At 44.2% G+C, this 27,792-nt stretch overlaps 3 protein-coding genes across 3 annotated transcripts; 1 reads left to right on the top strand and 2 right to left on the bottom strand.

Annotated features, from left to right (window-relative positions):
* Window positions 1-597: 597 nt before the first annotated feature.
* On the bottom strand, window positions 598-5,494 carry HMGN1 (high mobility group nucleosome binding domain 1). Its single transcript, XM_048290858.1, has 6 exons — window positions 5,367-5,494; window positions 5,033-5,065; window positions 4,877-4,906; window positions 4,743-4,793; window positions 2,789-2,920; window positions 598-1,488 (listed from the first exon to the last, which is right to left on the bottom strand). Exons 1-6 carry the CDS (start codon window positions 5,379-5,381, stop codon window positions 1,441-1,443), a joined length of 309 nt encoding a protein of 102 aa, XP_048146815.1. The 5' UTR covers window positions 5,382-5,494; the 3' UTR covers window positions 598-1,440.
* Window positions 5,495-5,613: 119 nt separating this feature from the next.
* On the top strand, window positions 5,614-11,408 carry GET1 (guided entry of tail-anchored proteins factor 1). Its single transcript, XM_048290850.1, has 5 exons — window positions 5,614-5,791; window positions 7,660-7,825; window positions 8,321-8,388; window positions 9,618-9,732; window positions 10,390-11,408. Exons 1-5 carry the CDS (start codon window positions 5,702-5,704, stop codon window positions 10,461-10,463), a joined length of 513 nt encoding a protein of 170 aa, XP_048146807.1. The 5' UTR covers window positions 5,614-5,701; the 3' UTR covers window positions 10,464-11,408.
* Window positions 11,409-12,510: 1,102 nt separating this feature from the next.
* On the bottom strand, window positions 12,511-26,611 carry LCA5L (lebercilin LCA5 like). The gene is made up of 8 exons (XM_048293573.1): window positions 26,594-26,611; window positions 22,989-23,175; window positions 20,310-20,821; window positions 19,170-19,307; window positions 17,433-17,526; window positions 15,128-15,231; window positions 14,730-14,853; window positions 12,511-13,154 (listed from the first exon to the last, which is right to left on the bottom strand). Exons 1-8 carry the CDS (start codon window positions 26,609-26,611, stop codon window positions 12,511-12,513), a joined length of 1,821 nt encoding a protein of 606 aa, XP_048149530.1.
* Window positions 26,612-27,792: the final 1,181 nt, after the last annotated feature.

The following is a 27,792-nucleotide window of genomic DNA, read 5'->3' as shown; positions in this document are numbered from 1 at the left end:
GCCAGGTGTGCTCTGTGAGGAACACACATGTGATGGAACAGGAGCAGGTTGTGGTTTAAGGTTGGGAGACTTCCTATAAAAAAGTTAAACATTGCTTAAATATTGAAGAGAGAAAAATGGTTAAATTCTTTCTGAAATGAAAGTAGTGATTAAGTTAGAGGTGAAACTAAAGTGGGGTTTTTTTTTTAGAAATAACTACAACAATCTGAAAAAAGCACTAAAAATGTACAGGAAGCAGATACTGAGCTTGCAGGTGTTACTTAAGAGCATAAACAAGTTCTGGGGTAAGAGGAAAAAAAAAACTAACAAAGAACAAATGTTACTGTTTGATCGTGGCTCCTCCCAGGACAAGGTGACAGTTGTCTGGCTGGCATCTGATGCTTACTAATTATTGACTTTTTTTAAAGCAAACAGCAGCAGCACAAAGCTCTCAGCATTCAAACTACAAGTTTAGATTAACACTGCAATTCTCCACTCCCTGAATTGCCACCCTTCTCTTTAGAAGTACATTTTTAATGCTCTGAAGGACACAGTTAAAAATCCAAACCACACCACTCAGATTGTGAGTTCACAGTCAATGCAGGAGCTACAGAAACATCCTTTCATAATCAAGATTTATTTGGCTTTTGTTTGGTGATCACAAACACTATCAACAATTTTACAATTGTTTTTATTCACAGAGCTTTTTTTCATCTAAAAACTAATTCTGGTTTTTTTTCCTAGCACTATTTCAAATATTTTTCAATCTTTGTAGACAAGCTGTCCTTTAAAACTAGATGTGAAGTTCCAGTATCTCAAATATTGACATAACAAGTTCCATCTGCCAAGCAGAAACTTTTACTTAGACAGTATTTAAAGATATAAAGTAAAAGTTTCCAATCTTTTGCATCACAGCTACAAAGTTGTTGGGAAAAAATAAAGCTGCAACTACCAAAAATAACTTTGTCACTGATATACATCACTCAGCAAGAAATCCAACACTAGGGAGCAGTTTTATTAGATAAGCAGTTCTACTGATGGTACAACCATAGATAAAGATAAATAACTAAAATGTTAAGACATTCTCAACACATCGTTATGAATTCCAAAGTCTGATCTGTGCTATGCTTCATTTTATAGGATAGAAAACTGTCCCTCAGAGTCTGTGGAACATGAGGCTTAATCAAGGCCTCAAAGCCCTCTCCTTAATTAACATGCCATTAATTTCTGGTTTCATAGAAAACAGACAACCAATACATCATTTTACCACTTAAAAAAAGCATTTACACTTATCTAAATATGTAAAAAAATGGGTTGAGTTGGGATTCTCTCCTTTTTAAAAATGTGTTTTCTAGAACTACTAAAAAACTTGCATTTACAAAATAGTTGATAAAAATATTCCTCTGAATTGTACAAGAAGAAAGGTTTAAGGACCACCAGTTAGAGATGTGGGAGCAGGTGTCACTCAGACTTCACTTCTTTCTCTGCAGCTGCATCAGGTGCTGGGGTCTGGAAAGGAAAAAAACCCAGAACACTTCAGGAAGTTTTTAATGGCTCAGACTTAGTTAGGAGTGGTTTTAATGCACAAAGTGACACACAGGACAACCCTGACTTGTTCCTGCGGATTTCCCTTGAATCATGACCTGCTAAACCAAGCTGTCACAAAAAGGCTCCTTGGATCCATCAGGATGGACTTCAGGATGTTGATTTGTTACTAACATACACTGCAAAGGATTTTAATTGGAATTACTGCCTTTATGACAGAAGACACTTTAGCTTTTACACAGCTGCAATTACACATGAGGTGTTTAGAAAATACATGAGGTAACACTTCATGCCTTTAAATTTCAGTGCCACACTTAAAATACTCTCAAATCTTAACCCTGTTTTAATTCTTAGGAAACAGTAACATCCAGCAGGATAGACTCTGCCTCTTCTAGACTTTGGTACATTACACCTAGAACTTTGGGTGGTGTGACCAAGTCACCATCCATTCCTGGTAAATTTACATAATCTCTACACCAGTGAACTAAAGAGACCCCAGATGAGAATGGTGCCAAATTTGGTTTCATTGCTGAAATATTCCAAACACAAAAGACCAAATTGTGTGACTGTGATAATGCCAAAAATTGAGTCAACTGAAGAACTCGTAGTTATAGCACAACTTTTTCACATTGCAAGCTTGCAAATGACAAAGTGTTACCCCAGAGTAAATCCTCTTGTTCACTGAAGTACCATCCTGTACCTTCCTTGCCCACCAAACCTCATCACCTACCTGAAACCAAAATATTCCACTAAACTGAAAATGAGTGACACATTCACTGTCACAGAAACATGAGACCAACTCTAGGCCTGTTACCAGACTTGCGTTTCATCCAGCTGCCCTGGTAAGAGGCACTGCTTTTCCCTACAGATCGTGTCCTAAATTTGTAACTGAATTACATCTGCATTCCAGGAAAATAATACAGCGTGGAGGATGCTGTAAGTTACCTGACCAGTGACTCCAAAAAGTTCAGCCACAGGGCCACTTTGGCACTGTGGTGCAGCCAAGACTGACCTCGCACAGTCACTTCTCCAGCAACTCACTGACAGTTGTACTTTGTCCCTGCACCAACCTGTCTCTTCTCCCAGCAGTGTCTGGCAATGTCACCTCAACTTTGGTCAAATCATTTCAACTCTGGCCTTTCACTGAAGACTCTTTCCAGGCCCGAGAAAAAGGAATATTTCATTTATCAAAAAACTTTTGTAAAAAACTTCTCAGTAACACCAAATGCAGACTAAAACCCAAACCCAGCCCTCCAAACTTTACCTCCTCAGTTTTAGCTTCCCCATTTTCTGCAGGCAGGTTGTCCTTTGTCTGTTCTTGGTTTGTCTCTTCTGTCTGTTTTCCTTTAGGCCCCTTCTTCCCCTTTGACTGAGCTTTCTTGTCCTCGGATTTATCCTACAAGGAAATACATTTCCAGTAAATAAATTATGACCTTCCAAGTAAACCTTGGAAATAATAAAAAGCACAGAAAACCAAGATGGATTTTCTAAGCTACCAACAACTCCTGATCACCCGCTTACAAAATATTTCAGAATTACATAACTGCAACACATTGACTTCTGTACTTTGATTGCCAAAATGTATTTTTCTCCACTAATATCTATTAAAAAAGCCCACTAAGTAACTCCATAATGAGCAAACTTCTCCCAGCTGGGAAAAAAACTGTGAGGAAAGGTTTAAAAAGTGACAAAATTGATGCAAAAAAGTTTTTTTTGATGAATCAAATAAAAAATCTGACTGTTAATTAATAGCTTGAAGTAGTCAAGTATCACACATGTCAGCCAACATCAATGAGCAGGAGTAAGTGTAGATGCATCACAGACGCTGCAAAAAAAAGGAAATTACAACTGCAGTAGCATTGAAAAGCTTCCCCAAATTCTTCAGGCTTACAGCCTTGAGAGTGGGAACACACTGATACTCAAACCACCGGAATGAAGGTGCATTCCTGATCAGTAACCGCTCAACAGGATTAAAACAATGAAAACATCAGGAAGTCTGCAAAGAAGAGTATTAGTTTATCTGAAATTAGAGAATCACAGAACAGTTTGGGTTGAGAGGGACCTTAAAGATCATCTCATCCAACCCCCAACACCTCCCACTGTGCCAGGCTGCTCCAAGCCCCAGTGTCCAGCCTGGCCTTGGGCACTGCCAGAGATCCAGGGGCAGCCCCAGCTGCTCTGGGCACCCTGTGCCAGGGCCTGCCCACCCTCCCAGGGAACAATTCCTGCCCAATCTCCCATCCAGCCCTGCCCTCTGGCAGTTTGAAGCCATTCCTCCTATCCTGTCCCTCCATCCCTTGTAAATTGTCTCTCTCCATCTTTGTTACGGACTTCCCTCAGGTACTGAAAGACCACAGTTAGGTCAGCCCAAAGCTTTTAATCCATAAATCACAAAGAAAAGCTTATGATGACAAAGGAACGCTTAACAACACAAACAGCAGCAAGCCAACAGACACAAGGCCAGTTTTAGTTCTCCCCAAACCCAAAGAATTTTACACCTCACTTACTGGCACTGTGAAAGCTGTGCTGAAAAATTCAAAGATCACACAAACCCACGTTCTTACACACAAATACCTGAAAGCTTGACCACACAAATGGAAACTCATGTGGTTTTTAAGTGGCTAACACATTTTTTTTTCACTGTCCTAACACACTGCTTTAAAACACGAGTCTGTGTATTTTATCCCCTCGTTACAGTGATGAAATACAACCCTATGCACAGAATCACAGAATCACTGAGGTTGGAAAAGTCCTCCAAGATACTCGAGTCCACCTTTAACTGAGCACCTGTCAACCAGACCAGAGCAGTCAAACAACATCCAGGCCTTCCTTGGACACCTTCAGGGATGGTGACTCCACCACCTCCCTGGGCAGCTTTTGCAATGCTTGACAAGCCTTTCTGTGAAGAAATTCCTCCTGATGTTCTAACGTACAGTTGCTTTGACAGGCAAGTAGTTCCACCCAATACCAAACCACAATGTAACATGCATGGATCCATGCCCACGTTTCCATGCAATGCTTGGAGCTTAACAAGGATCTACACACACAGTGATGGAATGTACCTGTAAATACTGGCAAAAGCACATTAAAACAATACTTCAGCCAAGTGAGTGTTCCCACCAGGAATAAAACCATTCCAGCACGGTGCACCGAGGACACAACGCGGGATACACCCAGGCACCACCACCTCTCCCTCCCTTTTTCCAACTCACTCTTACCTTAGCCGGTAACTTTTTGGCTTTCGGCTCTGCTTTGGCAGGCGCGGGTTTCTGAGGAGAGAGAACACGTCAGGCGGGGATCCAGCCCTCGGGGACCCCCTCCCGGGCACAGGGCCCCGCCGCTCGGCACTTACCGCGGAGAGCCGCGCCGATCGCCGCTTGGGCTGCGGGCGGGGAGAGACGACGGAGAGGGGAGAGAGAGAGAGAGGGAGAGAGAGAGAGAGAAGGGCGTGAGGGGCGGGCGGGCCGGGGGCAGCCCCGCCTGCCCCGCCACCCTGCCCTCTCCTTACCTCCTCGGGGGCGTCCCCGTCCGCCACCGTCACCTGCAACACACACGGCGCGTCAGCGGGGCGGGACCGGACCGGCCTCTCGCCGCCCCCCGCCCGCCCCTTCCCGCCGCCGCTCCCGGACCGCGAGTCCCGCCGAGCCCCCCCCCCCAAGCCTCCCGCTCCCCCAGCCCCCTCCCCGGCCCGCGGAGCCGCCCGGCACAAGGGGAGGGCGCCGGCCCCCGGTACCGCCCGCCGCACCGGAGCCCGCGGCGCGGCCGCTTCCCACCGAGCCCGGTCCCCGCACGCCCCCGTCCGTCCCCGCCCGGCGGCTCCGCTCGCTGCCGCGCGCCTTCACCTTCCTCTTCGGCATGTCGAGGCTCCCGGCCGCGACCCCCGCGGCTGCGGCTCCCCCGGCGCGGCTGCTGCGAGCCCTGCTGCGGCTGCCTGCGAGCCACAGCCCGGCTGCGCAGGGACGCCGCCTCCCCCCTCCCCATCCCAGCAGCGCCAGCGGCGCCGCAACAGGATCCAGCCGGATCGGCGCGGGGCGCGCCCCGCCCGCCGCGCGCACCGCCTCCTCATTGGCCCGCCCGCGTCACGTGGCGCGCATGGCCCCGCGTCCCCTGGCGCGGGCGCTGCCGCCGCTCCGCCCGTGCCGGTGCCGGGGCCCCGCCAGGGCCGCTGGCCGCTTCCATGGCGGAGAGCGGCGCCTGGCTGCTGGTGCTCAGCGTCGTGTTCCTCTGCAACGCGCTCAAGATCCTCCTGCCCTCCTGCTCCTCCGTCGTGAGTGTGGCACCGCGCCCGCCCCGCGCCCGCCGGGGATGGGGAAGCGGGAGGGGGGCGCGGGCCCGAGGATGGCTGGGGCGGACCCCGGGTCGCGGGCAGGGCCTTAAGGGGATCCCCCCACAGCTGAGGGATGGGGGAACTGCGCGGGCAGCGGTGCCGGTTGGGGGGAGCTCCCGGTGCCCCTCCCGCACCCCCGGCTGTGACGGGCAGGGGCTGGTCCTGCTCCTGGCCTTGGGAGAGGAGAAGCTGATGCTGGCCATGGTGGAACACACCCCCGTGGCTCGGTGGCTCCCGCAGCCCCGGCTACACCGGGCGCTGAAGTAAATTTATCAGGGGTGAATTACCGGTGTCTTCAACGATGCTCCTGAGCCTCCAGCCCTTAGGATGGATCACGGAATCATGGAATGTTTGGGCTGGAAGGAACCGTAAAGATCATCCACTTCCAACCCCCCTGCCCTGGGCAGGGAACCTTCCACTGGGCCTGGCTGCTCAGAGCCCCATCCAGTCTGCTCCTGAGCAGCTCCAGGGATGGGGCATCCACAACTTCTCCGTTTTCGGGAATAGGAAGAACAGCTTTGCTCGGTCTTGCATGTTTTCAACAGATGGACATTCCCATTGTTGAGATGGGAGATCAGTGGATATGGAGATTAAGGAGTTGAGCCTTTGTAGGAATAAACCTTTAGTCTCAGCCACTAATCAGGATGCCCCTGTTCTGATCTGAAGCATTCCCGTGGAAGTGTGGATAATGGAATTGAGGACAAATAAACTCTGTGACTGCCAGACAAACTCACATGTGTACAAAGATGCTGAAACCCCTGTTGCTCTGCTCTTCCATGGAAATAACTTCACTGGCACAGAGATCAGTGTGCACTGTTCAATAATGGACGAAAACTTTAAAACTTAAATTACCGTCTGCAGTTGGAGAAGCTGAACTCAGTGTTACTGGAGATGACTGATGAAACAGCCCTGTGAGGGGTGCCTGAGGGCGTTTGGTTTGTTCAGTCTGGAGGAGACAGAGGTCAGAGCTCCCTGGGGGCTGCAGCTCCTCCCAAGGGACAGCTCCGATCTCTGCCCCCTGTGACAAGTGACAGCACCCAGGGAGCGGCTGGAGCTGGGCCAGGGCAGGGTTAGGTTGGGTTTTAGGGAAAGGTTCTTCCCCCAGAGGCTGCTGGGCACTGCCCAGGCTCCCCAGGGAATGGGCACGGCCCCGAGGCTGCCAGAGCTCCAGGAGCGTTTGGGCAGCGCTGCCAGGGATGCCCAGGCTGGGATTGTTGGGGGGTCTGTGCAGGGACAGGAGGTGGAATTTGATGATCCTTGTGGATCCCTTCCAGCTCAGGAAATTCCATGATTCTGTGAAAATCTGTGCTCAGCTTTCTGCTGTGGTTTGAGACTGAGGGTGGTGTTAATGCTCTCACTGACTGCAGGCCTGAGAACAGCACCTGTGGGGAACAAATTACTTGTGTCTTAGGAAAGCTGGAAAGATTTGCTAAGGAACAGCAAGAAAAAGATTTTGTGTCCTTTGTGCCTTCATTCCTATGGCAAACAGAGTTCATGAACCGCCAAGCTGGTGGTGCCTCAAGAAAAGAAATTAGGAAAGTAAAAGAAAGGGAGAAGACGTTGGAATACTTGGCTGCTGGAGCTGGAAATGGGAATCATTTAGGTTGGAAAAAACCTTCACGATCACTGAGTCCAGCTTGAGGCTGTTTCCTCTCATCTTGTCACTTGTTCCCTTGTTACCCAAGGATTTCCTGCGTCTCACTGAAAGGGTCTTTTTTAGGGGAGGCTTTTGAGATCGCACTTTATATGCATTAAAGCAAAGCAGTGGAATTCTGGATCAATAACTGATAGATTTCTTCACTTCTTAGATATCCAGACTGCTACAGAAGGATGCAGAGCAGGAATCCCAGATGAGAGCTGAGATCCAGACCATGAAGCAGGAGCTTGCCACCATCAGTATGATGGATGAGTTTGCCAGATACGCCCGGCTGGAAAGGAAGATTAACAAAATGACTGACAAACTCAAAACCCATGGTACAGTTCCATGTCTGCTCCCTTTTCCAAAAGGAAAAGCATTTTCTGGTTCTGAAAAACATTCTGTCAAGAGTGGTTTCTGTTTTAAGTATTTATCTTTCAAACTTGCCTTCCTTCCTTCCTTCCTTCCTAATTCCTTCCTTCCGAATTCCTTCCTTCCTTCCTTCCTTCCTTGCTTCCTTCCTTCCTTCCTTCCTTTTTCCTTTTTCCTTTTTCCTGGGCTTCCCTGTGTAATTATTTATTCTTTCTGAGTGATGCTGATCACTGAGTCCTGTTTTGAGTAACTTAAGAAAGAAACGACATAACTACAGAATACAGAACTGGCAGTTTGTTGCAGAAGGGTGTTTTTAATATAGCTGTAAGTCATTTGGAAAGAGATTTTTAAACAGGGTAATGTCCGGCCTTCATCAGTGAAATATTAAAAAATTAATAATTTTGTGTAATTCTAATTCACTATTAGAAGTAATTGAAAGTCGTATTTTTTTTCTTTAACAGTGAAAGCACGAACTGCCCAATTAGCCAAAATAAAGTGGGTCATAAATATTGTATTCTACATATTGCAGGTAAGTAAGTGTTTTGTTATGGATACAACTTAACCCAAATCCTCAGCAGTGTTTCAGTTCTCTCTTGGTTTGTTGGCCAATGACTCAGGGCTCCCCCAGCACAGGGGGGACGTGGAGCTGCTGGAGAGAGGCCAGAGGAGGCACCAGGATGAGCAGAGGGATGGAGCAGCTCTGCTGGGAGGAAAGGCTGCGAGAGCTGGGATTGTTCAGCCTGGAGAGGAGAAGCTTTGGGCTGAGCTCAGTGTGGCCTTGCAGGGCCTGAAGGAGCTGCAGGAAAGCTGGAGAGAGACAATTCCCAAGGCATGGAGGGCCAGGAGCCAGGGAATGGCTTCCCAGTGCCAGAGGGCAGGGCTGGATGGGAGATTGGGCAGGAATTGTTCCCTGGGAGGGTGGGCAGGCCCTGGCACAGGGTGCCCAGAGCAGCTGGGGCTGCCCCTGGATCCCTGGCAGTGCCCAAGGCCAGGCTGGACATTGGGGCTTGGAGCAGCCTGGGACAGTGGGAGGTGTCCCTGCCCATGGAAGAGGTGGCATTGGATGAGCTTTAAAGTCACTTCCAGCCTAAACCATTCAAAGATTCCAATGACACAGAGCTTGTCAAACAGAAGGAGTTTCTGGAACTGGAAGGGAGATGCTGCTGATAAAGTCTGGTAGTGGAGGATGGAAGGAGTTTGGACTTTAATCACTGGGGTTTTTTTTTTAATGAATGACACTAAATCCAGGGAAGTTCTGCTACATGTAAATATAAATCTGGTTTTGAAAACAAAATACGCTTCTGCTGAGGATGCGAATCTCCACCTACAGCTGCCACTCATTTCCCTACAGTGCCTCATCAGATTGTCTGTGGAGTTCTGACTTGCTGCCGAAGAATTTTCTGCTAACAAGGATGGCAGTGGTCAGCCTGAAGATTTCCTTAGGGGACTGTTAAAGTGAGTTGCATCTGTGGCAGGCAAAAATTCAGGCTGAAAAGAGTCATCAGAATTTTACAGGTGCTGTGAGTGTGTTTGCTGGGCTGGAACCAGGGTCTTGAAAGAAAACAAGTTCTCACTGCTACCTCCTAATATTGTGTATAAATTTAAGGTCATACTGAATCTAAAAATACTTTGAAGAAGGTAAAATAACAAAAAACCAATTCCCTTTCATCAGAACTCATTATTTGCTGTTTCCAAATAGCACTGGGAATGTACTTTGATGTGTATTGTTATCCAAACTAATAAAAATATCCATTCCAGGCTGCCCTGATGATCTCTCTGATCTGGAAGTACTACTCTGAGCCAGTCACAGTGCTTCCAAGCAAATGGTTGGCTCCCCTGGAGCGCCTGGTGGCCTTCCCTACAGGAGTGGCAGGTAAGGAAAAGGACATTCCCAAGCCCCAAAGCATCCATGGATTAACAGCAACTCCCAGAGCACAGCGGGGAGTTCAAATATTTGAGCAGCTCTTCCCTGTGTGCTCAGTTCTGGTTTCTTGAACTGATCATGAAATTTTGTCATCTTTATTTCCACCCAAACAGATCATTGCCCTTACCTGTATTGAACAGAGCCTGGGGAAGATTTAAATTAGAAAATCAGAAAATCACCCAAAAGGGAGTTTTCTTCACAGGTGTGCTATGAACTGCTGTGTACTTAAAAAACAACTGATTGCAATTTCAGAGGAAATTTACTTCTTACCTCTTTCAAATCCTAAATTTAGGTTCAAGCAAAGTGTTCTGTGACTTGCCAGATGTTTTCTCTTGGGTCCATAGCAGATGGTTTTAGCTGTGGGGTGCACTCACATTTGTGTATTTGGTACTCTTTTCTCAAGATAAATGGGTATTTTTTTGGGACCAGCATGGATTTATCTCCCATCTCTTGAAGAGACCCTTTTGTATATAAAGAGTTTTGTTCCTGTTGGCCTCATGAATTCTGAGTTTCATTTTTTACACTTCCAAGGTTGTTTTCAGCTGCACAGGTGACTCAGGGTTGTTGATCCAACAACTTCAATCATGGTTTCTCCCTCTTTTCCAGGAGGTGTGGGGATTACCTGCTGGCTCGTGGTCTGCAATAAAGTTGTAGCTATCATGCTGCACCCCTTCAGCTGAATGAATCCCAGCAATCCACAGAGTCCTCAACTGCATTTGCATCATCACGGTTTTAAATTAATTAAAAAAAGAAATAAAGGGGAGAGTTGTCTTTCATGAGACAAGGTCTGAGACAATCCCTGTTACTCCACTTGGATATCAGTCAGTATTCCTTTTGATTTCTCTTCCCAGAGTTTGTCTTTCAGTTTTGAAAGAACAGCATTGCTGGTTATAGAACCTCATTTTGGGTTTATTCATGGCAGAACCATAAGGTTTTGTCATGGCTTGTTGTCACCAACATCTAAAAGTGTTGGATTTGTGGTTTTAAATTGGAAATGCGCTGGCATTAGGAATCAGTTTGGGAGCTTGGCTGTTTCTTTGCTGTAAAATGTGGTAGCTTCACCCCAAGGTGGGATCATGTCTGGTGGTGCCAGAGGGCAGAGGGAGGTGGTTTGGTTGGCTTGGGGCAAAACGGTTTCCTTGTGATTTTTTTACCCCAAAATTGGAATATTCTTGGGCTCTCCTAAAAAAATAGATGTGTTTAATCGGGATTTCATCTCTTAAGGGGCTCCTTCAGCTGCCAAACACAGGCTGCTGCCAATGAAGCAGAAGACAGTGCTGTTCCTGCAGAGGTGGTGCTGGTTTAGCTTCCCACTCTGGAATTCCCACAGAGGAATGATCTGTTCTGCTGTTCCAGGGCCTTTGCCTCCCTGCAGGAAGGAAGGGGCCAGGAACCCTCCAAAATTGGCACTGCCTTTAAAAACCAGTTCAAAAGGTCATGTTGTGTTGTGTGTGTATATGGATTAAATGTTTTTTGTTTGGTTTTTTTTATGTTAATTTAAAAATCGGGATTTTGTATTGGGGATGCATTTAGCAAACATAAAAATAAATATCAAGGAAAAAATGTTGTGATTGAATGTGATGTATAATTGTGATTTTATTAAGGAAATAAAGCTTTTCAACCCATCTTAGTTTCCTCATCACTTTTTTAATGTTAACTGCAGTTTTTCTAAAAAACCCACAAAAACCCCACAAAACCCCCAAACAAACAAACCAACCCAAACTGACAAACCAAACTCCAAACTCACCAAAATCCACGCCAGAACAACCCCCCCATGTTTGTGCATGAGGAAATACTGTTTGAATCAACTGAACTAATTTATTTTTTTATTTTTCTAAACTTTTGAAATGTTGCTGCAAGCAAGTTCAGCTCTGAATGTCTTTATCCTCTTCAAAAGCTTTTGCAGTGTAATTTTTGCAGTTTTTTAAAGTGCTACTGCCTTTAAAAATTAACAGAATACCCCTAATTTTTCTGAACTTCACATTAATTCAGCAAGTATTTCATTAATTACTGTGAGGAACAAAACACAATCCTCCTCCCCTTGCTTACATAACCTTAAACAAGGATTTTTAGAGGCTTTTTGGGGACTGGCTATGCCTGACTTCTCCAAAACAATACTTCCCTCTTGCACATTCATCTCTGGATGTCAGCTGGGGAAGTTACCAGGCAAACTGCTTTGATAAGTTCTAACAGTGGGAAAGAATGAGGCTTTAGAGGTTTCTAATGCTCGTGAAAACAATGTAAGAGCAAATTATTTTTATAATCTGTGAATTCTGGAAGCTGTTTGGGGAGTGAAGGAACTAAAAAATGTTTTCTTTAATGGCATTGTTGGTCCTTGTCCAACAGTGGACCTTATGAAAGCAGGCTGACAACCACCCAGCTTCCAAATTCCAGCTCTTTGGGAATGCAAAAACCTGGAAGTTACCAAACAAGGACTAACTGTCACCTGGTAACAGGTAAAAATGTTAAAGAATTTTTAATACAACACATTTTCAGGGATACACAGCAAGCACAGAATGTTCTTTTGTTGTTCTGGAAAAATCATGGAAAGCAATTGCCAGCGCTTGTAAGGTTTAATAAACATTTAATGAAAATAAAATGTTTTTTAACAGTCTTAATGTTGAAATTTTCTAAAGGTAAATTGATGTACTTAACTATCAAATAATTAGTGTATTCTCAGGAGGTTGTTTTAACGAGGAGCATTGGGCTCTTCCCACTCCGACCCCGTCACGGAGTTTGGGATTTGCTTTGTGCCCCCCCCCACATCCCTCCCGTGTCTGCCCTCGCCCCTCTGGTGCTGGACCCTGCGGGGTTGTCTCCTTGCAAACAGCCCTCCCCAAAGAGCTCCTTCATCGGGTCTTTCTTCCTCTCAGCCAGCGTCAGGAGGCTGCAGCGCTGCGCTCCAGAGGCGCTGTCCTGCCAGGCCGCGGGGATTTGCCCAAAAGAAGGTTCATAGGCCCCGAAGGAGATTTTCCCTCTGGACCCAGCGGTGTCCCTGCAGCTCTGGCCCGCCTGTCTCTGGCTGCACAGGCTGCCTGCTTTGGATTTGGTACCTGATGTGTGAACCCCCTGGTGCAAATTCTCAACGGCTTCTGAGAAGATGTATTTACTTTTCAGCCTAGCAGGGATTTTCTTTGGAATTGCACCTTCACTCCTGGCTTTCTTCTTTTGCTGCTCATCTGGTTTTTTCTCTTCTTTTTCAACTTCTTCCACTGCATCTCCCTCTTGATTGTTCTCTTTTACTCTGTCACTTTCAGGATTTTGTTCAGTTTTCATCAGAATTTTCAACTCCTGTTTGAGAAACTCTGTCTCTTTTTCCATTTCTTTCAGAAATTCTGAACAAGCACGTTCTTCCATCAGTAGTTTGCCCCCTGAAATATTGTGGGGTTTAAGAACATGAAGAGTTATGAAGCCTTAAAGAGAGCAAGTATCACATCCTTATTTCACTGTTCCAGTTATTATTGATGGTACTTCAAATACTATTTATAATAAATACAACAGGGTGGGGCATGATCTAAGCAAGATCATTCTGCACTGAATCCAGGTTAATCTCTTTACTTTTTTCATGATGTTGATTTAATTAAATGAATTTAGCTGCAATTACAATCAGTGATGGCTAAATACAGTGCCAGAAAGGTCATGTACAATGCAACAGAGAAATCAGGTGAGATCTGAACTCTAATCGTCATTTTCTGATTTTTAAGTGGAACTTAGAGATATGAGTGATTTCCTTTCCCTTAATTCACAACAGAGTTGCTTGTGTGGAGCAGAATATACAGCAACTCTCTCACCTGGAAATGAGGGGGCTCCACTGTTCAGCAGGAAAAGGAATGTGTGTACAGTAATGCCATTTCTCTGTGCAAGGGACGACTTGTAATGGATCCTGTGCTCTGCAGAGACTCACAGAATACCCCCAAAATGAGACGTAATCCAAGCTTTGAGGAGAAATAAGAAGTTTCAGGAACTAAAAAAGCCAAGGAAGGCTTCAATAAAAGTCTAATATCAATGAGAGAAACTCAGATTTCACCGATTTTTCAGAGATTCATAGGGAGCATCTGAAGACTTGTGTTTTCTGTCAGTTTTAAAAGGGCATTTCAAAGACAAATGATGAGTTTGGTTATCTGGGGGCCTCTGCAAAGGCTGCAGGCTGAAAAGGCAGAGTACAAACCTCAGGAGTTAACACATCCCAGCTTCCAGGCTCCAGGAAGTGCCCAGGCATCACCTGTTTCACCTGAGTAAATGTGTGACCTGGAGGCCTCCTGCCACTTGTGACATATTTAGAATGATGGCACTCAGACCTTTGCTCTTCCTACAAGCCTTAATGGAAAAACCAGGAATATTTCCAGAAAGAAAAACTTGGATAAGTGAACAGCACTGGGTTTTCTTCCCTCTGTTTTATAGAATTTCTTCAGAATAAAGATGTTTACAGATGAGTCCCTTGTATGTAAATTTTCCATGAGAACACAGTGGCTGAGATTGACATAAAATCTCTTTACAGGGATCACTGTGATGAGGAGATGCTTCCCAGCCCTTGCAGTCCTTTTCCTTTCCCAGCCATGGAAAAACACCTTCACACCAGCTGTGATGAAAATTCCCAGATATCCCTTTGAGATCAGTGTTTGATTAGTGTGGATTAACAACTCTTAATTATCCTGTTACAGACAGAACACTGAATTTCTATCAGCCTGACCAGGAAGTACTTTGGGAAGAACAGCAGGATGGAGATGTCACATCCTGCAGAGCAGCTCTGCTGTCAGTGCAGCACCACCAGCAGCTGCATTTTCCATCCCAAATGGTTCTGTGCCTTCAGTGACACTTCATACATCATTTGGAACCAGTTCCTGTCAGCCAGGTGCCAGTTAATGGCTGTCAGACCACATAAATTACCAGGACTTCTGGTAATTTGCAAAGATCAGGTGAGTTTCTGAGAGAAATGTTGAACATACCTCTGTGTGTCCTGTTAGAAGTTTCTGGCACTGGTATTTTCTTAGTTGCTTTCTTTTCTTTTCTACACTGGGCATTTTCCTTTGCTTTACCTTCTCCACCTTTATCTTCTGAAGGCTTTTTCTCCTACAATTGGCCATTAAAGATAAAAATAATGAGGGAATGCTTGTTTAGTGACTTTTAAAAGAACACAATCAGTGCAATACTTATAAAAAGATTAGGAATTTCTATTGCTGTTACATTCTCATTTTGCGTCACAGCATCTTTTCTGTACTGTAATTACACTCATCCAAGGTGATGGATCAGGCTATCCAGGCATATTCCTGCAACTTAGGGAACAAGATACACCTTGGCTGAGAGTTTAAACAGGGGATTGGGTTTGGATCCAGATCTTTCCCACCTTTTTTAGCTGGATTGGATTTTTTTCTGTTTCCTGGTGCTGAGACAGCAGCAGCTCTCTAAAACTCTCTTTATCTACTTGTACTGATCTGTCTACTCTCAGACCTGTTGAATAGGACAAGCATTAGCAATACAGTAATTTCTGGAATTAGGTTGTTGATATAAATAAAAGATATCTCTGACAACTGACAATATGTGACCAAGAATTTAAACGTTTTTTAATGCATATCTTAATGCCCTTGAATAAAAGAAATTATTTTTTCTGCCCAAACTATAAATGCTGAAACTGGAACAGAAACAGCAACCTGGACTTCTGAGCCTTTTTATCTGTACATCACTACATCCTAAACATACTTACATGCATAAATATATATAAAAATATACTACAAAGTCCTGTTCAGACAGAACATGTACAGTCAGACAGGTGTGTCTATGCCCCAGAGCCCACATGGGCTCAATTTTTGGTTCCATTCTAGTGTAAATTTGAGAGGTCTGCTATGAAGCCTCAGAGTTCAGTTTCCTAAATGTGGATCTTTATGGAAACCAGCTCATCATGGGAAATGTTTAACACTGTTTGAAATATCTATGGTCTTTGGAAGAGATTCCAAGGGCAGTGACTGAATGAGACATTTAAAGAAATAGCTGGATATGAGATGGAGAAGATTAGTACATTGTCCCTTTACTGTATTTTTGGAATAATTTTGACATGAACACAGCAGCTGAGAAAGTTGCTACAACCACAACAGCAAAAACGGGATCTTACCCACATCCACATTGGCCCTTATTCCCAGTTTTGAGCTCAGAAATCAAAGGATAAAATGCATAAAAATGATGCCATCCCAGTGCTCGCAGTTGGGCGGTGAAAGGGACGCTGGTGACCAGTCTGGAATGGCTCTGATGCTGCGGGGGGAATTGGCTCTCCCAGCTGCTCCAGGAGTTTTCCCAGCCGGATCCGCGAGGCGTTTCCCGGGATCGGGACTAGGGGGCGCTGCACCCCCAGGTGAGCCGCCGCCACCTGCCCGCGCCCCGCTCCCAGCCCGAGCTCCTGGAATTCAGGGCTCCAGCCAATAAATCCATTCCGGTTACGTGCACAGAGCTTTCGGACCGCCCGAGGAAGCCTCCCTGCAGCCATTTATCAGCAGTGTTAAAAGACCCAGCTCCAAATTTCAGAATTTGTTTCCTGATGGCTAAAAAAAAATTTTTGTGGATGTTGACGAGAAAATAATGACCTGAAAAAGCAACTCTTTAGGAATCTGCTAAAGGAAAATTCAAGTCAAGAGTGAAAAGGAAAACAAGTTGTCAGCAATTCCAGCTCTGGGTTTCCAAATCCATTGACTGGCAGAGAATGAAACCTTTATTGTAAAAATTCCAGAGGATCGAGCAACTTTGCTTGGAAGTTTTCATTACAAAGTACCATGTCTCTCTCCAGCTAAGCTCCCTTATCTTGCTTAAAGGAAAGAAGAATATTTAATTATTTAAATAATAACAGCGATTTAAGTACCATAATTGAATAGCAATATTGTACAAGGCCATAGGTGAGTAAAATTTTTAAAAATGGTAGTTATGTGGTGTAACTGAAACAGGAATTCAGAGTTTCATAAAAAAAAAAGTCTGACTTGGGAATATGATTTTTTCTTAATTTTCCACCTTGAATTGCCAATCTTTTCCCTGTAGATCATGGCAGTTAAGGCAGAGTTAATGGGTTTGCAAAGGCAATGAAGAGGAAAGAAATAAGCAACTGAGTGTGATAAGATTTTGTACTGCTGCCATAACTTGAGGAATTCTGTGGGCAGCATTTCCAGCAGACACTTTGCTAAGTGCTCTTTGGTACCCATATCAAGGAAGTCCTGATTGCTGCTTCAGTTTAGGAGCAGGAATATCTGATCAGTGTTTTAAAGAGGTGCTTTACCCAGGGAAGTCCATGTTCAGATCATTCAATCCTAAATTCTGGGCGTACTTGAGGCAGACTGGGGCATCTCAAATAGGGCTGGTTGGCTTTAATCAGCTGAATCCCACTCCAGGCAGCTGCCCTTGGAATGTTGGATAGCCAAGGCTGCATGTAACAGATATTTCTCCCCAATATCTATCTGAGCATCCATGTGAAAGAAATACTCTAAAGAGCTCTTTCTTCCTTGGTAGAACTTAAGTTACATTGTTCTTTTCTATCGTTCCAGCCTTTAACCTTCCTAAACCTTTTCAGCCCATACAAAAGCACTACTTTGGCATTTAATTCGGAATATACCTCCCCGTTCTGAAAGAGTGGAAGTGTCCTTTAACTAAACAAAGGAAGATGATTACAGACGTACTTTGGTCATTAGGTATCCAATCACTTCTGTCTCTCAGGGCTTTTGGCATCCGATTTGCATAAATATTCCTTATGTAAAGTTGCCGATCCTTTTCCTAAGAAGAAAGAGACACAATTAAGCTTCCAATATGCATTAAAAATTACTCCCTAGCAACTCAATTTTCCCATGCTGGGTGAAACCCATCAGGGATTTCACCTTTTGCCAGACCCACGTGGTGGCTTTGTCGTTTACATTTTTTCCAGACTAAACATTTTTTGCCTTTACTTCCTCTTTTTTTGTTGATTTTTTCTTTAACACATTTACTCAGTGCCCTTGTCAAGTGCTCAGTTGTTCCACAACCTGTTGCTCTGGTGGTGACATAAACTCCAGAGGCACATTTTGATATTTATTTAGCAAGATTCCTCTTTCCTTAATGAAATCTTCCTTGAAAACAGAAGACAAATCTCAGTAACACTCTCACCACACCAGTTTTCAGTGGGAAAAAAGAGGAGCTTCATTTACTTAGGAAAATTACAAATTATCCTGGAAGTGGAATGGCCTGAAATAAGACAGGTGCCTAAAACTATGAATTTGTAAGGATAAACTCTGTTCTGGCACAGAAATAAGGTTAATAAACATGTCTGGTCTTCTTTGTGCAAATCAATAGAAGATTTTGTGGATCTAAATAGAAAATTCCGAGACCTGGAAACACAGAAAACTATGTGGAAAAAAGATGAAATAGAACTAGTTTAGAGAAGTGTTAAGGTGAGAACTCTACTTTAGAATAATTTGCATTTGGGGACAGTTTTATATTAGTGTCCTGAGATTACAATTGTTCTCATCTCCCAGTTCTGCACATCCAGGAGGAGATCAGACTCTGACAGGGAAATAGCACTGCCAAGTACCAGAAGGAAACTTCTGCACCTGACACACAGGGAAGAGGGATAAATAACACCCCTGTGCAGAAATCTAAACCTCCATGAATCCTCAGGAATTGCCTGTCCTGCCCTTCACAATATCTGGGAAAACTCCCCTTAATGTCTTTCACAGACATTTGATTCCATTTGGGAAGAGAAAACTCCCCCATGGGATCACCTTGACACAGAAATGCATAAATAAATGTATTTTAACTGTGTTACAAACACAATTATGAAAAAGCCACACGGGATTCCAGGTTTTCTGGAATATGTACTGGTTTTATTCATTACAACTCACATGACATCCCATTCCTGGCAGTTTTGGTTTCATTTCCTTTTAGTTTTCCTGTATGTTTGATTTACAAGTATTACAGAAAGTGCTGAACTGGACCAATTTGAACTGAACTATTTGTCCCAAAAACATTTGTCTAAAAACAAAACTGGAAATTGAGTGAACTCTTGAAACATTTCCATGCAAAGGTCTAGTCTTGCAGGTTGTAATATTTGGCTCATTTTGATTTGTTTCTGTGAGGGAGCTCATTTAAAGTGAGTAGATTAATCTATTTGACCCAGAAGTAGCAAAATGGTAGCACATTGGTGTGGATTTGGGTTCAATTTCTGAGGCATTAATCTCTGTTTCAATTCATTATTGAACTATTTCTAACAAATAAGCCCTACAGTAATGCCAGAATTGGACATTTTTGGCTTTTTTAGTAGATACAGACTCAAGCAGGAAACCAAATTCCGTTAGTAAATACTACAAAAGAAGCAAAAGGAATAGGTAACATTAAATACTTGAATTTTCTTGTAGAGACAGAAGCCTGGATAAAATCTGGAATACCTTAATTTTTTGCTGAACAATGTGAATTTCCATTAGCAAGTTCTTTGTGATCATCCCAGCTTCCAGGAGTTTTTTACTCTCACTTGCCAGCTGATGACTAAAGGTGCTGTTGTTCAGCTTCATCTGCATTTCCAGACTCTTAAAAAGTGACAGATTTTACCATATGGATGGACTCAGTGTGACAGTTGAAAAATTTCAGTTCTTGACAGACTTAAAATGTAAGTGTGATAATATAAGGAAATTTAAGCTTATAATGATATATAATAACAGTTATTATCATTTAATTTTAATAATATAAATAATATTATAAATTATATTGTAAACAATACATGAAATTATAATGAAGTATCTGAAAAATTGCTTTCAAAATAAGAGAAATATAATTTAAACCCTAATTTCACTAAGCAAAGGAAAAGGTTTTCTCATTTAATCACAAAAAATACATTACCTTTCTTTGGATTAATAATTACAACCATCTTTGAGAAACATTAAGGCTTTCTATTCACAGAGACCTATGAACTGTGGCAGAATAAGGAGGCTTAGAGTAAATGAAAATTTGGTAATTTATTGGGTTCTTTATCTTCAGAACCCAGTGCCATGCACTGGAATTCTAAATCCTAAAACTGTAGGGTGGACACCCAACCCTGTGTGCTTTTTACAGCTGCTCATTAGGACTCCTGGAAACAGAAGGTTTTTAAAAGAGGGTCTGCATTCAGCTCTTAATATTTACAGTTTCTCTTAAGATTTCCTGGCTCTTTATTTAATTCTGTGCATAACGGACCCCATAGAAATGAGAAATTAATTCCTGGAGGACCATGGAAATTTGACTCTTTCAGTTTTGTATTAAAAACTGTGTTCCTGTGTTTTTTGTGCCAGGGTCAGTGAGAGTAAAGAAACATGAGCTATTAAAAGGAGGTGAATTACCTCCTCTTAAACTTCCTTACACTTGGGAGAGCACTGGATTAAACAGCATCCAGTGTTACAGGATTATATCAGAACCATTCATGTGATAAGCAGCCAAAAATTTTCCACTACTCCTGCGCCAAAAGCTCTCCTGCTCAATGGTCCTTGTGACTCCCTCTCGATTTAGGATATTCTATGGCCCTATATTCCACAAATACAATTCTTTGCAGGCATTACCTGTATTCTCTCATCCTTTACTTCCAGTGTTTCATTAAGGACTGACAACCTGTGATCAAGTTCCTCTCTCTCTGCAAGAGCTTTGTCTTCTGACAGCACAAGCAAGGTCTTCAAATCACCTTTAGTTTTCCTCAGCTCCGCTTCAACTTTTTTGAGCTTCCTGGCTGTGTTTTTCTCGGCCTCCTGAGACATCTTCAGGAGTTTCCTTAGCTCCTTCATCTCGTTTCGATGCCCTGCTAGCAGCTCCTGCAAGAGGCTCTCTGCGTTGCAGTACCTGTCTATGGCCTTGGCGTGCTGGCGGTTGAGATCTTTCAAAGCCTGGTTCTCTAAGCTCGACGCCTCGATTTTTCTTTGCAAGTCAAATACTTCGTTCTTCAGCTCTTTGATTTTGTGCAGCCTGGCTGATGATATTCGCTGGGCTGTGGTGTTTTTGTCCTGGTAAACCACCCCACTCTGCAGGGTTAAAAATGAGGAGTTCAAATACGAGGTTTTTGCAGCCGGCCATTTCTTCCCTCCTGCATTGAGATCAGAGCAAATGGGCATTGATACAGAGAAATAATTTGAGACAAGCCAATCCCTGTGTGCCTCTTCTGCTCACATAAACTCCTCCTACTACTTAACTACTCCTAAAATGCTCACCCAATGACATAATTGTGGTTTCTTTACAAAATGCCCCAAAACTCTGATGTTCACTGAGCAGCCTGGTCTAGGACAAGGTTCCCTGTCCACAGCAGGGAGTTGGAACAAGAGATCTTTAAGGTGCCTTCCAACCCAAACCATTCTAGGATTGTGTGATTCAAATAATTCACAGATAAATGCATTAAATATTTTATGTCTCTGTGTATTTCTGTGGCTGCAGCAGACCACAGCTAGCAGCCAATGGAAATAAATCAATGGAAATCAATTTTCAATCTAAGTTTTCTCCCTGTAAATCATGCACTTCACTAACATAGCCACAATCTGAGGAACCAAATTCAACCCATCAGGATCTACACCTTGAATAGGGGCATGGTAAGAAAACCCCAAACATCAGAGTATTCTACAGATCTGCAAGGACTCAAAAACCAACATGACCCCAACAGCACATGGTTAAAATCCCTGCAGCTGGGATTTCTAACCAGTTTTCTACAACTTTCCAGTCAGCTTTGAATTAAACTACATTTTTAATCAAACCTTAAATGCTCTTTGCGTAGAACAGGTGTGCAGTTGTCTACATGGTTTCTAAACAACAGCTGAAAAAAATATATTCATGGGCTACTTCTCAGTGGGTTGTTTCCATTTCCCTCTCCTTATGGCCAGGATTTTGTGTGAATTACTCTAATTTTCTTTTCCTGAAGCAGAATTAGAATTTAAAAACAGTCAAGACTATAAATCTGAGTGTGTTCCCCTCTTTCAGGCATATATTCAATTTTACTACAGCTCTCATGGCATTTCAGGAAGTATTTTGCTGAAAAATTTATTATAATTTATAGATCACCTCATATTTTATGGATAAAACAGGTGAGGTCCTGACTGAAAAAAACACCAGAATAAAAGGACAGATCTTTCCAAGAATTTCTGTTGAATCCAATGTTTTCTGTAACACAATTCCACTGCAGGAAAACTACAATAAGACCACAAATATTGCCACACAAGTATTTACAAAATTACATTATCTTACTATTTTATTTTGCCAGAATGGACTGAGAGGATGGAAAAGAAAAGGGCAAATACCTTCCTGCAAAAGCTGTCAGAAGTACTGTGAAATGTATTTAATTTCCAGTAGTCATGGACAAGCAAAAATAAACACTTTATCCAAATGACGTATGCCATCTACAAATATATACAATAAAGTATCCACCACAGGTAGAGGTCAACAATGATTTTTTGCTGACTAGACTTAAAAAATGTCATTATTTTTTCTGGTCTGCTAGTTTCATGCCAGTATAGCTTCTTGACAGCAGCATATAATAACAGAGATTATAACAGAGACAATCAGTGGCTCTTCTCTTGTTCTTTTGATTGATTTCCATCTCGTAGCTTTGGTAAATCAAGATGAAATTTTGAAGCTCAGCAGGAAAAGGGAAAAGGGTTGCTGGTTTTCCACTGATTTTTTTCGATGTGGCCTGGTAGGATTTAAGAAAGGATGGGTCTAGATGAGAAAAGATGCAGATATGGAGGGATTCCTCACTGTTAACAGTGACATGGATTCAGTGTACATTTACGTATTTGTCCTGTATGCTCATTCCACTGAAGCACAAACCTCATTTCACATGATACACCATGCCCAAGCTGGCCACAAAATGGCTGTTTTCTGGTGAAAACTGACACTTTTGTGCATGATTTTTAACCATTTTCTCATGGAAGGTTTTTTCAGACTCTCCAGGTGATGCATGGTCAGAAACCAAAATGTGGGAGTGCCATTTTCAGGTCCTTGGGGTAAAGCTGAGGAATAAGGATTGCCAAGGGGCTCCCACATGCCAGGTGATTATCCCCTTGGATCAATGAGTATTGTGGGATAACACAGTAGGGAATCTCTCGCTCTCTCCCCTTCCCTTACTGGTGTTTGAAACAGAATTTATTATATTCTTTCCCTGAGAAACTGTTGTCCCTGTCCCTAATTATTGAAAAAAAAAAGCCAAAGAAAGGGAATAATGATATTTCTTAAGAGAGTCTCATACCACCAGAAAACAAAATTACCTTTTTTATCTCCTTGGCCAAAGAGACGCTGACCACATTTCTTTTTTTCCTTTTTTGTCTTGTCCTTTTTCTGTGTTTCCTTCTCTTCAATTCCTGGGGTTTCTAGAGGTTTGCCTCCTCTGACTCTTTCAGGCTCAGTCACTGACAAAGCCCTGGGAATCATCACTGTGAGAGTGTTCACCTGTATCTTCTCCAAGAGGTCACTACCCTACCTGTGATTTCATAATATTTCATGTCATAAAAATATCATTTAGTCACATTTTTCAACAATTAGACAGCGAGTCAGACCACAAGATCACAAAATTAGCTAATCCCCTAAAATAGCACAAAAACCACCCTGGCTGCCATATTAACAGTAGAAGCAGAGGATAGAGAAGAACCTAAAGCAATTTTAATATGCATGTAAAAAGCAGATATTTAGAATAAAATAAATCATTCTAACTAATTTTCTAGATCTTTCTGAATAACTGTTATGCTTCTCTTTTTTTTCCTTTTTCCCCCCCCTTTTTTCCCACCTTTTTTTTTTTTCTTTTATTTTCCTTTTCAAGGCTACTGGGAAGTACAAGAACAGATCAGTTTATTCTCCTGGCAGAATTATTTAAACACTGTAGTTCTGGTAAACATTGTTTCTTGGGATATGGCTCGAGATCCATTCCATTTTCTTACTGTTATGTTCCAATCCATTTCAGGTGAGGAGAGGCAAGTTTTGCCTTGAGCCACAATTGTGGAAAGAAATTAGGTTCTAAACACACCCCAAAAGTGAGATTAAAACACAAAAGAGGTTAAATGTTGGGATAAAAGCAATAATTCAACTTTTATTTTTTGCATAAAAGAGGGAAAAAAATTTAAAAGTGGGAAAATATATACTAATAGAGGCAAGGTCACATTCACCTCATAGCAACAACAGGGCCATGAAGAAATTAATCTTTCCTCCCTTAAAATTCATTTATAGGCAAAGAATCTTACACAGTAGGAGAATAAGTTGTATATTTTGGGGTCTAAAAGGAGCATGGCAACTGTAGAAAGGAAATTTGAGGGGGTTAAAGTGCTGTTTTAGTTCACATGGGCTTTAACACAACCCCTTCACTAACAAAATATGAAACTATTTTCTTAGAACCTTCTAACTCCTTCGCTGGCATTTTTGCTTTGTGCGGGCATTTCATTTTAAATTAAATTTAATCAAATTTCCTGAGGGGGAGAGGGGAATCACATAGCTCCCACAGAAAATTAAAAAACGTAATTCAGGATTGCACAGAACATTTTAGGCTGAATCACAACAGTTTCATTACTCTTAATTCCTTTGCATGAACAATTTTTCCTTGTGCAATACTGAGGAATGCCACAGTCCTGCTAAATAACCCACAAGAGATGAAAAATCATACTTTGAGCATTAGGCAAAGCCCAGGTTGGTACATAGAACGCTATTTGTGTTTAAATTTGATTTGGCACTGCCAAAACTTTCTAGGCAAATTGTCTTTAAAGTAAATTACCTAAAATTAAACTTAAAAACTACTGCTTTAATTTGTTTTGATGAGAAGTGTGGCCTCATCCAGAGCAGGTGTTGAGAAGTAAATAAAATAGAAAAGGAGAAGACAGCAAAACCAAAAGTGAAGGACAAGAAACAAATATTAAATGAAAGATACTACAATAGAATTAAAAAGGCAGTAGCTGAAACGGGGCTGGAATGGACAAACTCCAGGAGAATTTATGTTTAAAAGGTGCAGGAATAAAATAATTAGGACCAAATCCCTGTGTCAAAGATGAAAATGTCCACCTGGACACACAATCCCACACCCAGCCCCATTCCCTGGCACCCCCTCAGTGTCCACCTGGATACACAATCCCACACCCAGCCCCATTCCCTGGCACCCCCTCAGTGTCTGAGATGGACACACAATCCCACACCCAGCCCCATTCCCTGGCACCCCCTCAGTGTCCCACCTGGACACACAATCCCACACCCAGCCCCATTCCCTGACACCCCCTCAGTGTCCACCTGGACACACAATCCCACACCCAGCCCCATTCCCTGGCACCCCCTCAGTGTCCACCTGGACACACAATCCCACGCCCAGCCCCATTCCCTGGCACCCCCTCAGTGTCTGAGATGGACACACAATCCCACACCCAGCCCCATTCCCTGGCATCCCCTCAGTGTCTGAGATGGACACACAATCCCACACCCAGCCCCATTCCCTGGCACCCCCTCAGTGTCCACCTGGACACACAATCCCACACCCAGCCCCATTCCCTGGCACCCCCTCAGTGTCTGAGATGGACACACAATCCCACACCCAGCCCCATTCCCTGGCATCCCCTCAGTGTCTGAGATGGACACACAATCCCACACCCAGCCCCATTCCCTGGCACCCCCTCAGTGTCCACCTGGACACACAATCCCACACCCAGCCCCATTCCCTGGCACCCCCTCAGTGTCCCACCTGGACACACAATCCCACACCCAGCCCCATTCCCTGGCACCCCCTCAGTGTCTGAGATGGACACACAATCCCACACCCAGCCCCATTCCCTGGCACACCCTCAGTGTCCCACCTGGACACACAATCCCACACCCAGCCCCATTCCCTGGCACCCCCTCAGTGTCCCACCTGGACACACAATCCCACACCCAGCCCCATTCCCTGGCACCCCCTCAGTGTCTGAGATGGACACACAATCCCACACCCAGCCCCATTCCCTGGCACCCCCTCAGTGTCCCACCTGGACACACAGTCCCACACCCAGCCCCATTCCCTGGCACCCCCTCAGTGTCCCACCTGGACACACAATCCCACACCCAGCCCCATTCCCTGGCACCCCCTCAGTGTCTGAGATGGACACACAATCCCACACCCAGCCCCATTCCCTGACACCCCCTCAGTGTCTGAGATGGACACACAATCCCACGCCCAGCCCCATTCCCTGGCACCCCCTCAGTGTCCCACCTGGACACACAGTCCCACACCCAGCCCCATTCCCTGGCACCCCCTCAGTGCCCACCTGGACACACAATCCCACGCCCAGCCCCATTCCCTGGCACCCCCTCAGTGTCCCACCTGGACACACAATCCCACACCCAGCCCCATTCCCTGGCACCCCCTCAGTGTCTGAGATGGACACACAATCCCACACCCAGCCCCATTCCCTGGCACCCCCTCAGTGTCTGAGATGGACACACAATCCCACACCCAGCCCCATTCCCTGGCATCCCCTCAGTGTCTGAGATGGACACACAATCCCACACCCAGCCCCATTCCCTGGCACCCCCTCAGTGTCTGAGATGGACACACAATCCCACACCCAGCCCCATTCCCTGGCACCCCCTCAGTGTCTGAGATGGACACACAATCCCACACCCAGCCCCATTCCCTGGCATCCCCTCAGTGTCTGAGATGGACACACAATCCCACACCCAGCCCCATTCCCTGGCACCCCCTCAGTGTCCCACCTGGACACACAATCTCACACCCAGCCTCATGTCCTCCCCTCACCCCGCCCTGTTTTCCCTGTCCCCCTGGCACCCACAGGTGAAGGATCCCACCTTGTTCCATGTCCTCTCAGGGAGTCTCTCCCCACTCCCTCCCCAGTGTGTGCTGTCCCCTCACGGCCTCACGAGCCGCCATCACCAGCCTCCATCACTGCTGCTGTGGGAAATGGCGGCAGCACCCTGGGAGCGAGGTCTCACCCTTTTTCTCCCTCTTCTCTCCCTCTTCCCTCACCCCAGACCTGGCAGAGGAGCCTGTGTGTGTATTTTCACCCTCATATTTCAGTACCACACCAGGGTTTTAATGGCGATTTGGCAATGTGGGTCCCACTGTGCTCTGGCCATGGAGGCGCCTCACGGCCTGGACGCGCCCTCAGAGCGCACAGGCCGGACCCAGCGGGCTCCAAACTTGGCACTAAACTCAACATTCTTATGTTGAAAAAGAGGAAAAATCCCTTCAGAATGAAGTCATGTTTTCCTTCGAGGCTGCACACAATGGGAATCATGATCCAAAGCCCGCACCAGCCAGCCCCCGGTGCGCTGGGGCTTTGGGAATGGCTTTTCCGTGAGCGGGTCAGTGAATGTTTCAGGGATGAAGCCGAGCAGGAGAGAGAATTCATTGGCAATTCTGTCCCAGCATTTGACCGTGGATGTTTGGTGGTATGAGTATTTACTGCCTTGAGGACATGGTGTGATTCTTGTGGATGGTGCTGTGCAAGGCCAGGAGTTGGACTCGAAGATCCTTGTAGGTCCCTTCCAACTCAGCTTATTCTGTGATTCTCTGATAAATTATTAACATCATTATCACAAGGCTTATCAGTATGCTGTGAAGCCCAGGACCAATTCATCCTTTGGTTGTACTTCTTCAGAGCACAGAAAACCAAATATTTTGGAAACACTATATTCTGAATGGCCAGTCATTTCCCAGACTATACTCACATGTAAAATCTCCCGAGAAACAAGCATGTGTAATAATTTCAGGCAATAATTTATGTTTTCTCACTGGGGTTTTTTTCTGGTGGTTGTTCTTTTTCAGCAAAATACTCTGAAAATACCTGTTTCTAATAGGCTTTTTGCTGGACCTCCTGCTGGCTCTCAAAAGTAAAAAGAAATGACAGATGGTGAGCCACAGTAAACTATCCATATTGTTATTTTTAGTTTTCAGTGGGTTTTTCAGGATCCCAGCTCCATACATGGAGTACTGCATTTCCAGTTTCACATACTGGTTAACACAGACAAAAAACTTCCTTTCTACAGCATTTTTAGTCTTTACTACTATATGATAGTGTATTTAGTCCTATCTAACCGATTCTGGAAATA

This window comes from Corvus hawaiiensis, chromosome 2 (assembly GCF_020740725.1).
Source record: "Corvus hawaiiensis isolate bCorHaw1 chromosome 2, bCorHaw1.pri.cur, whole genome shotgun sequence".
In the NCBI taxonomy this organism is placed as follows: Eukaryota; Metazoa; Chordata; class Aves; order Passeriformes; family Corvidae; genus Corvus; species Corvus hawaiiensis.
The sequence above is the reverse complement of the archived record's forward strand: the minus strand, read 5'-3'. Positions and strand labels throughout refer to the sequence as shown.

Bases quoted from the DNA above. Each gene is read 5' to 3' on its own strand.
- LCA5L (XM_048293573.1), bottom strand. The intron at 20,822-22,988 runs GTAATTTTGTTT...TCAATGCAGGAG, and splicing joins TGGCCAAGGAGATAAAAAAG to GGAAGAAATGGCCGGCTGCA. The intron at 15,232-17,432 runs GTACGTCTGTAA...CCTATTCAACAG, and splicing joins TTGGATACCTAATGACCAAA to GTCTGAGAGTAGACAGATCA.
- GET1 (XM_048290850.1), top strand. From the start codon at position 5,702: ATGGCGGAGAGCGGCGCCTGGCTGCTGGTGCTCAGCGTCGTGTTCCTC. The intron at 7,826-8,320 runs GTACAGTTCCAT...TTTCTTTAACAG, and splicing joins TGACAAACTCAAAACCCATG to TGAAAGCACGAACTGCCCAA. The intron at 9,733-10,389 runs GTAAGGAAAAGG...CCTCTTTTCCAG, and splicing joins CTTCCCTACAGGAGTGGCAG to GAGGTGTGGGGATTACCTGC.
- HMGN1 (XM_048290858.1), bottom strand. The intron at 4,907-5,032 runs GTAAGGAGAGGG...CCCCGCCCGCAG, and splicing joins ACGGGGACGCCCCCGAGGAG to CCCAAGCGGCGATCGGCGCG. The intron at 2,921-4,742 runs GTAAGAGTGAGT...ATTTCCTTGTAG, and splicing joins CCAAAAAGTTACCGGCTAAG to GATAAATCCGAGGACAAGAA.